We start from the raw sequence: 10540 nt of genomic DNA, 5'->3' as shown, positions 1-10540 counted from the left end.
CCACTTATTTAAGTTCCAATGCCCAGTCGAAAGTTTTCATGATTTCATTTTCTGAAATGTGAAACTGCCTGTTTTTCAATTTCACTTTTGGCCACATAAAAGTGCTTTTACTAACTATTTTTTGTCTTGTGTGGGTTTTTTATTTAACCGTTAATGTGAATACACTTTCACTGACCGGATATTCCAACATAAATATTCTGAATAACGAGGACTTGACTCTTAAAGGTTCATGATAATGCGGTTGGATTTTTTGTCCCAACAAACCAAGTTGTCCACATAAAAATGATTTAGAATCATATCTCAACGAGAACTAAGTATAGTCTTAATCAACGAATCTCATATTATAATCAATTCAGCCTTATACTCTACTAAATTACTACACTTACTGTAGTTGGCTGCAAGAACAACAATAACAAACTAAGAAGTACAACACATTACAACACAGAAGCCTAATTAACACTATACAACACCCTAATGCATGTCCTATCCAACTAACAATTAACTTTGTATATCCACTGAACACAGTTATCATAGCAAATGTTGCATTGTACTGGAGCCTTAACAGGCACTAATATGTTTTTTTGGTATAGACAGAGTTCAAATCTCAAATCTTTTATTCGTCGTCGAGAAACTTTACAAGTTGAGCTAACTGAAATCCATGTAATTAATTAAACATTAGGTTGTAATGTGTACATAATAAAATTTGCAATATCCTTAACATCACTTTTTAGTTTCCAAAGTGTCCTATCCATTTCCCTAGTCTTAGTTGGTCACATTGTTAGTTGTGTTTTGAATATTTAATTTTGATTAGATGTTTATGTCTAGAAAATGTAAGTTGTCAATGTCGTTACTCATGCTTGAGAGATTGTACCAAATTAGTCTTATACAAGTTCACGTATGAAATGAGATTAGGGAGTGTTGTTCAGAATTAATTTGTTTTAGCCTTTTGGTGGATTCCAATAGTTATCAAGTTTCTTGTTTTGTACTCCCTCCATCCCAAATTGTTTGGCTTAGTTAGAAAATTCCAATTATTTAGGAAAACATTATTAACTGTCTTATCTCTTTAAAAAAAAGTTAAAAATTTCCTAAATTACCCTTAAACAAATTTATCAAAAAATTATTTAAGAAAAAAAACATTTCTAGTATTGGCGCCAACTGCCAAGCAATTTTCGAAGTTATTACAGATTTCAAATTCTATTATTGTACTACTCTTAAGCCTGTATTCAAATCCAAATTCAAACCTTATCTTTAAATCAAATTTTAATACGGTAAATTAGAAACTCTACTGATGGCAAAACAATAGCTTTAGTGGATTTCAAAATTTAGGTTTTTAATTTTTTTTAAATTAAAAAAATGCTCCCACAAATAAATTAAGGGCATAAAGGGAATGTTAATAAATTAATAGTGTTTGACTTTTCAAACAGGGCATAATTTTGGGACATCCCAAAATGAAATACATGCCAAATAATTTGGGACAAAAAGAGTTTACTTTAGGTGTATTTCCAGAGTGGTGTACATTTTGTATCTGTTGCATTTATGTTTCTTTTGGTTAAAAATTTAATTTCATTTATTCATCAGTATATATAACTATGTTACTATAGATACAGTGGTAGTTTTAGAGTTCCAATATTTTTAAACTTATAGTGCCATGCTCAATTGTCAAAGTTTGATATGCACATGCAAATATAAAATTGAATTCGAGTTTCTGTAGGCAGTTTCAGACATCAATCTTTAAGCACAGCATTGGGGGGCCTTGTGGACAAAATGTGTCTCCGACACGTTTTCATGATTTCATTTTGTGATGACTGATGAAATGTGAAAGTATAGCTTCTTGGAGATGTGGTTATTGGATGAACAATGTGGTTAGACATGCTATTCATGTTTCCGATTATATTGTGTGGATGGAGTCTGTTACTCCGCTTTTTTATAATGTTTTTCAGGCAGATTTAACCGGTACTATTTAATCCAAAAGTTCACAAGATGGTTTCTCCAAAAAAATAAAAATACATATCTTGATTAAATAACCAATGAGAACATAAGTCTTAAAAGTTTTTCAACACAAAAAGATTTCATCAAATACTTTAAGAAAGATGTAAGATAAGGATAGAGTTGTTGTCCCAATTACCTTTTTGAGGAAAGTAATTGGCTTCCCTGGGTCATATTTGAAATTTATATTTTATTTATTTTAATTGTACAGGATTAATAGCCTTACATTTAACTTTATCACTATTTACTTAATAGTATTTTCTAAATTTATTTTTGTTCAAGAATTATGCTTTTGCATCAATAAATATGAATATAAAATTTGTAAATTTATGTTAAAAATGATTTCATTTTAAATTAAAATGTTTTTTATTTGAAAGATTAATAAACACAACTTTTAAAGCTTGTTTATATTTATATTTTCTATTCACTTTATAAAAATAACGAAAATTTGTTTGAAAGTTGTTTTTATTGCTTTATATTTTTTTAAGGGTAAATTTTCATATTTTTACACATTTAATATATTTATTTTTATTTTAAACAATACTAAATTAATTTTTACGTCATTACGGTTCGATATCGGTTGAACCTCGATTCGACCTTAAAAACCTTAAACCTCTCTCTTCTCTAGTTCTTTGAACGGTTCGGGGTTTGAAAACCAAGTATTTCCTTTTTCAAGTCACATGTAGTTGAGTGCAAAAAAGTGAATGTATGTGATGAGTCCAGAAAAATCATTAAGGATGTCCACCTTAATGGATGACCTTGTGTCATTAGTAGACCATCAAAGAAAAAGATGCAACCATTTTAAAGCACATTTAACACATTATATAATGACCATTACTTATCAGCCTCAAACTTTCATCAAGACAAAGACCATTACACTCAAGAAAATAACTACTTGCAATTATGTAAAGGAAAACATTTATGAGCACAACAATGACCCAAACCACTTATAAAAGTGACAATCCACCTCATTTGCTTGGGTATGAGTAAAAACACAAAATATTATCTACATGCAAGATATAGAGATTGATACTAACTTAAGCATATGAGGCTCTCCATCGGGAACAACTTAGTAGTCTCTTCGATTTGTTTCCTTTTTCTCGCAGAATCCTAAAAGACCTTCCAGAGCTCCTGATTTGGGCGAGTAACCCAATTGGTGATTTTTGGCATCAATAGTATGTACTTCATGTATAATAAATTAATAATATGTGTGAAATAAACACCACTCTATAAAAGAATTAGTGGTTCCACCACTTATCTAAGTTCCAATGCCCGATAGAAAGTTTTCATGATTTCATTTTCAGAAATGTGAAACAGCCTGTTTTTCAATTTCACTTTTGGCCACATAAAAGTGCTTTTACTAACTATTTTGTCTTGTGTGGGTTTTTTATTTAACCGTTAATGTGAATACACTTTCACTAACCGGATATTCCAACATAAATATTCTGATTAACGAGGACTTGACTCTTAAAGGTTCACGATAATGCGGTTGGATTTTTTGTCCCAACAAACCAAGTTGTCCACATAAAAATGATTTAGAATCATATCTCAACAAGAACTAAGTATATTCTTAATCAATGAATCTCATATTATAATCAATTCAGCCTTATACTCTACTAAATCACTACACTTACTGTAGTTGGCTGCAAGAACAACTATAACTAACTAAGAAGTACAACACATTACAACACAGAAGCCTAATTAACACTATACAACACCCTAATGCATGTCCTATCCAACTAACAATTAACTTTATACAATTAATTATCTACTGCACACAGAAATCATTGCAAATGTTGCATTGTACTGGAGCCTTAACAGACACTAATATGTTTTTTTTGGTATACGCAGAGTTCAAATCTCAAACTTTTTATTTATCGTGGAGAAATTTTACTAGTTGACTTAATTGAAATTCATGTGATTGATTACACATTAAATTGTAATGTGTATGTAATAAAATTTGTAATATCCTCACCGTCACTTTTTGGTTTCCAAAGTGTCCTATAAATTTCCTTAGTCTTAGTTGGTCACATTGTTAGTTGTGTTTTGAATATTTGATTTTAATTAGATGTTTATGTCTAGAAAATGTAAGTTGTCAATGTCATTACTCATGCTTAAGAGATTGTTCCAAATCAATCTTATACAAGTTCACGTATGAAATGAGATTAGCGAGTGTTGTTCAGAATTTTTTTTTTTTTTTTTTTTTTAGCCTTTTGGTGGATACCAGTAGTTATCAAGTTTCTTGCTTGGTATCTTTTAGATGTATTTTCAGAGTGGTGAACATTTTGTATCTGTTACATTTATGTTTCTTTTGGTTAACGAAATTTAATTTCATTTATATATCAGTATATATAACTATGTTACTATAGATTTTTTTTTTTGAGAAACCTGTTACTATAGATACAATGGTAGTTTCAGAGTTCCAATATTTTAAACTTATAGTGCATGCTCAATTGTCAAAGTTCGAAATGCACGTGCAAATATAAAATTGGATTCGAGTTTCTCTAGGCAATTTCAGTCATCAATCTTAAGCACGTTGGGGGACCTTGTGGAGAAAAGGTGTCTCCGACACGTTTTCATGATTTCATTTTGTGATGACTGATGAAATGTGAAAGTATAGCTTTTGTCATTTTCATTTTTCACTTTTGACTATACAGAAGGAACGGTTCCTAGAAACTAGAAAGGATAGAAACATATACTCTCGACGTCGTTTCAAATCCAAATTATAAGTCAAGTCGTCTCCAGTTGTGGAAATTTAGAGGTGTTGTGATTTGGTTAGATTTAGTTGTGTTTATGTTTGCTGGGGTATTATCTTCTATTCTTCGGTATATATTACCGAGGTTATGGAAAGTTAGTTACCTGTTTTCTGAATGCTATAAACTATCTAGATTTTTACTTAACATTATTTCAAACAATTAAATAACTGAGGGTATAAAAGTTATTTAGAAAATTTTGTATAAAAATTAAACTAAAAAATTCACACTATTTTCTTAATGTTTTCATTTATCTCAATTTATAAAGTTCTACACATTTGTTCAATAATATTATGCATTTGCAAACTACTGATATAATCAGGAATGTCATGAAGTTAGCTCCAAAAAATAAACACCAAAATAGCAAATCATATGTTTGTGTGTGGATGTTCATTTTTTTGAAGTTAGCATCTTGACACTCATGTCTGTATCAATAATTCTCAAATGTATAATATTATTTGATAAACGTATAAATCTCTAATTAGGATAAATAAAAATTTATGATACTAAATTATTAAAAAAAAGCCTTAGACTACACACAAAGTGCATGCAATGGGACTAATATTAATTATGAGAGTCTAGGAATTTGATTTGCATATTATTGAAACTCCATTAAATATAATTCTGTATATTTTTTATTTCTTATTTTTTTGGTGAATAAATTTCCACTAGTCTTCCATTCCAATATAAATTTCTTTATTGCATGACACTAACGAGGATATAAGTCTTAAGAGTAAAAATTCTTTTGCACAGGGTCTTACACACTTTTTTTCTGAGCTTATTAAAATACGTTGCGTGAAAGAAACACAGCCCTAAGTCTAGTAAAAGTTAATGAACGCTGTAGCAGGGAAGATGCAACCAGATACTTTAAGCAATATTATATTATAGGAGATAATGAATGGATTTGTTCTCTGTACGGATTCTTTTATTAGGAATAAGCAGTCTCAAATGTGTGTGTGCCTACTTATAGACACACACACATTTGAGACTTCTTATTTGGGCTCAAATATACTCCAGTATGTTTGTTTTCATCAGTAAACTCAACAGCCGAAAAACATAAGTTTAAAATTGGGGAAACCTTTACTCAGAAAAGAAAAAAAAAAAAAAAAAAAAGAATTGGGGAAACCAAATATGAGCCCAAACATACTGCAGTATATTTCGAACAGAAGTAAGGGAGCTATTTCGACAGGTAAGTCTTCCAACCACCTGTAGCTCATCACAGAATTTTGACCTTTTCACAATTACAATTGCGTTTAACATAACAGAAATCAAAAGAACTTAACTCAATAATTTGGAATTAAATGGATATCCTCCGTAACATGGCCATACACTTACTTATATATATATATATATATATAATAAAAGAAGGAATGCATTTGGCTGTTGGCACAATCATAATGTATATAACATAAAGTTGATTATATACTAAATACATTGAGATGATATAGTTTAATACTAATACTTCCCAACCCAAAATACATAAAGAACAATACGAAAATGAGGAAGAAACAAATTGAAACAGAAGAACAAGAGAAGGTGAAGGTGCTTCTCAGTTTCTATATGTTCCCTTCTCAAGTTCCGTTGTACTAGTTCTGCTTTGCGTCATTTATAAGGCTTTCATCAACCAATCATCTTTCCTTGCTGTGGCGATGTTGCCAATTATTACTCCAACAATGAATCCAAATCCATACCCAACCAAAAGTATTTTCCATCCAAATTCAAAGAGAAACCCAAGTGAGTCCGGAGTTCGATCGAAAACTACTGGTGAAGAATCAAAATCCCAACATTTCTTTGACAATGGATTTCCACACAAACCTAAATTTCCCTCAAAGGAACTAGTTTCAAATGTGTTGAATTGCTTCCCTTCTGGTATAGAGCCAGTGAGAGAGTTATGAGAAACATTGAACCATTCGAGGAAAGTAAGTTGCGTTAGCTGTGGTGGAATCTTCCTTGAGAGCTTATTTTGAGAAATGTCTAATGATTCTAATTGTGTAAGATTCCCTAAAGATATAGGGATATGTCCGGTGAGAAGGTTATTGGAAAGATTGAGCATATTAAGGTCCTTTAAAACTCCTATAGATTCTGGAATCTCTCCAACAAACCTATTGCTAGACATATCGATGGCTCTAAAAAAGTCTTGGACCTTGTTGTATACTGTATCCACGCCTTTATTTGTTATTTTCATTGAATAATCATAATAGTAATACAAATGGTGTGTCCCCACATTGAAAGATCGTTTTTCATGAATATATGTCAAAGGGTGATCATGTTTGTCCAATTTCAATGCATTCCAATTTCTAAATGAATTTAATGGCAAATTTCCAGTAAAAATATTGTAAGAGAGATCAAGGATTCGTAAGTTTTGGAACTCATAATTGGTTTCAGGACTCTCTAATATTTTACCATAGAATTGGTTTGACCGCAAGATGAGAATCTCTGACTTTGGAAGATTTTCCAACCAAGACGGAAAAGTGTCACTGAATTGGTTATTACTAACATCAAGGGCCTTTAGCATCGTACAATTGGCCAATGATCTTGGTAACAAGCCTTGGAATTTGTTCCCTCTCAAACTAATCATCCTCAATTTGCTTCCATAGAACATATTGTGCAAGCATTCAGGAAGTGAACCACTAAAGTTGTTATTAGACACATCAAGGACATGAAGAAAAGTCATGTTGCAAATCCATTTAATACCACTAAGGTAATTATCAGAAATATCAAGAAAGTTAAGATTCCGTAGGTTGAAGATAAAGATTGGAAACTTGCCTTGAAACTCATTGCCTGCAAGACCTAAGTCATTTAATAGTGTTAGCTTCCTAAGCCCTAAAGGAATCGGACCAGTTAGATGATTGTAACTCATGTCAAGGATAATCAATTGAGTGAGGTTTGCAAGCCTAGAAGGGATTAGACCAGTCAAATGATTATTGTGGAGGCTTAGAAGACCAAGTTGGATGAGATTTCCTATTGAAGATGGAATGCTACCCACTAAAATATTATTTGAAAGGTCAAGGTAAATGAGATTTGAGAGGTTACCGATTGAAGATGGAATGGACCCTAACAAGCTGCAACTGGGCATTACCAAAGCAATCAAGGAGCTAAGGTTTCCCATTGAAGAGGGCAGCTCACTAGAGAAATTGACGCGTGCGAGGCTCATTTGCTCCATGGGGCTGTGCCAATATTGAAAGTCAGGCCAAGAACCATTGAGATCTTCGTTGTGATTTACGTCAAGATTCCGTAAATTCGGTAGCATAAAAATGCCTTTTGGAAATTCCCCATACATTCCACAGTCAAGGAGATAGAGGCTCCTTAAATTAGACATGTTTGCAAAGATATTAGGCACGGTGGAGGATATGTTCACTCTACTCAGATCAAGATCTTCTAGAAGGGTTAGATTTCCAACTAGGCTCCTTAGGCTCAACCTTCCCAATTGCAATAGGTTTTTCTTTGAATCGTGGTTCCAACCCAGATCCAGAGATGACAATTGGGACAACTTTGAAACTTCTAATGGGATTTGACCAGAAAACATAGAATGAGCTAGATTGAGATGTGTCAGTCTTGAAAGATTGCCTACTTGGGATGGGATTTGAGAGTAGTTGAAGTAATTGTCAGCAAGGTTAAGCTTTTGCAATTGAACAAGACGAAAGAGAGTGCTGTTAGGGTTGATTGAACCAAGGAGACAACTGTTACTGAGGTCAAGGCCAATCACGTGGCCTGTGTCCTCATCGCAGTTAACACCATCCCACGAGCAACAATCAGTACTGTTTTCTACTTCTGGTGTCCAAGATCTGACCCTATCACATGCATTAGGAAAACTGGAAGCAGACTCTTCTATGGTAAAGCTTTGCTTGAATTGCAACAAGGCTGACCTCTCATCATCATGGCATAGTGGATGCATGGAAGGAGAGGAATGTATATGATAAAACAAAGGGAGTATGTAAAGCAAGCGCATCAACATGGTGTAACAAAATGAAAACCCCATGATGGTGATTATGTCCTAAACTCCTAATTATGTATGTTTAGCACTCTTCGCTGCGTAGTTGAATACAAATTGGACTGCAAGTATATTACTAATTATAGACACAACCTATATGAATTATGAAGTGCTCATCGGGTTGTCGTAAATATTCCGTCTGACGTCAAAGGTGAACTTCAATTGGCAAACTTTAAACGTCTTTATTGGTTTATCCTTGACGTGCTCAACAATATTGACACTGGGGTCAGGGTGGTGTGTGTCATATCACCAAATAAAAAATTTGGCAAAATTTGAACAAGTGAAGCAGCAAGAAGGCGAGGTAATAAAGAGTTGTGAAAGTTAAACATGGTTGGACTGTGGTGCAAAGATTCGTGTTGCCCATTGTAGCAGAGAGGGAGAACGAGTGTGAGTGATTTTCAAAAGAATATAATAAAAAAAGTTACTACAAAAGAATGTGATAACTGACATAATTGGTTCAAGTGGACAAGTTGATTTATAATATGATGTCGAGACTATTCTTTCCGCGTGAATAATGATGGTATAACTAATAACTGATAGTCTAGTAGGTGGAAAATTATTGTGTAGTCCTCAATGCTCTTGTTCTTTTCTTAATATATTTACCCAAGTAGTCAATTATGTTCTGATTACAAAACAATATTACAACATTCCTTGTAGGAATTACCACAATTTTTATTTTTTTATAAATATTTATAATAAATATATTCAAATATGTGACCAAAAAAATATATTAAATAATAAATTATTTCATACAATATCAAATACAACAAAAAGAATAATGAGAGAAGAGAAATTAAGAAAACAATAGAAAAAAAGGGGGACCACTCATTTCATTAAAAATATAAAATAAAACTCATATTTTATGATGAAAATTTGAAGTCTCGCTTCGTTTGTACACACGAGCTAAGTTACAAACACCAAAAAAAAAGAAAAAACCATAGAAAAGTAGAGTAGGCAAGGTTGTATTAAGTTACTTACATCAATTTTTTATCTGTCATTAATAATCTACCAATTTTTTTCCTATAAATTTCTCTCTATCACATTTAGAGAATGAACAAAATCATATCAGTCGTTACAAGTGAAATCCCAATACAAGTTGAAATTGACCAAAACACACCAAAATAAATTGGAATTAATTAAGAGGAGTCATGGTATCGGTTTTATAACCGGTACAAAAGAAGAAGATTGTTGTTTGACATAAAACAAATAAGGGAAATGCTAACGAGTACCCTTAGGGTACTGGTTAAGAATCCAATTAAAGAAAATTTTTATGGGAAAAGAAAAAAAAACAATTAATATTTTGACAGCGTTTTTCATTTCCCATAAAAGTGATGTCAAAACTTTCCTAAAATGGATTGTTAATGAGTGCTCTTAGGGCACTCGTTAGCATAACCCAACAAATAATATGGTTAATAGATGACCTTAAACAAATTCGATCTATTCATTCAGATATTCCATGGCCCAGAAAAATATGCTATCAAACGGATCTCCAAGAAAGAGCTTGGCAACTGGCTAGTGGCTACCATTCTAAACTCCAATAACATATATAACCATGTAAAGATAAACATGGTCGATCTGAGTTTGATCTCTCAACTCTACTGTAAATGATGTTAGAAGCTAGTCGTGTGGCTTGGTGTAGAATTGTTAAGAATTTATATATTATTTGGTAATTAATTAAGAGGTTTTTTTTTTTTTTTTTTTTCCCCCATTCTCAATTCTCGGTTTGATATGCACATGCCAATATACAATTGCATTCCAGTTTCCCTAGGCAATTTCAAACATCAATCTTGAGCAGTGAAATTTTGTCTGG

At 32.2% G+C, this 10540-nt stretch overlaps 1 protein-coding gene across 1 annotated transcript; it reads right to left on the bottom strand.

Moving 5' to 3' along the window:
- Positions 1 to 6345: 6345 nt before the first annotated feature.
- Positions 6346 to 8634, bottom strand: LOC126716496 (receptor-like protein 9DC3). The gene has a single exon (XM_050417317.1). It carries the CDS (start codon positions 8632 to 8634, stop codon positions 6346 to 6348), a length of 2289 nt encoding a protein of 762 aa, XP_050273274.1.
- Positions 8635 to 10540: the final 1906 nt, after the last annotated feature.

This window comes from Quercus robur, chromosome 3, assembly GCF_932294415.1.
Source record: "Quercus robur chromosome 3, dhQueRobu3.1, whole genome shotgun sequence".
Taxonomy (NCBI): domain Eukaryota; kingdom Viridiplantae; phylum Streptophyta; class Magnoliopsida; order Fagales; family Fagaceae; genus Quercus; species Quercus robur.
This window is presented reverse-complemented; position numbering and strand designations above follow the sequence as displayed.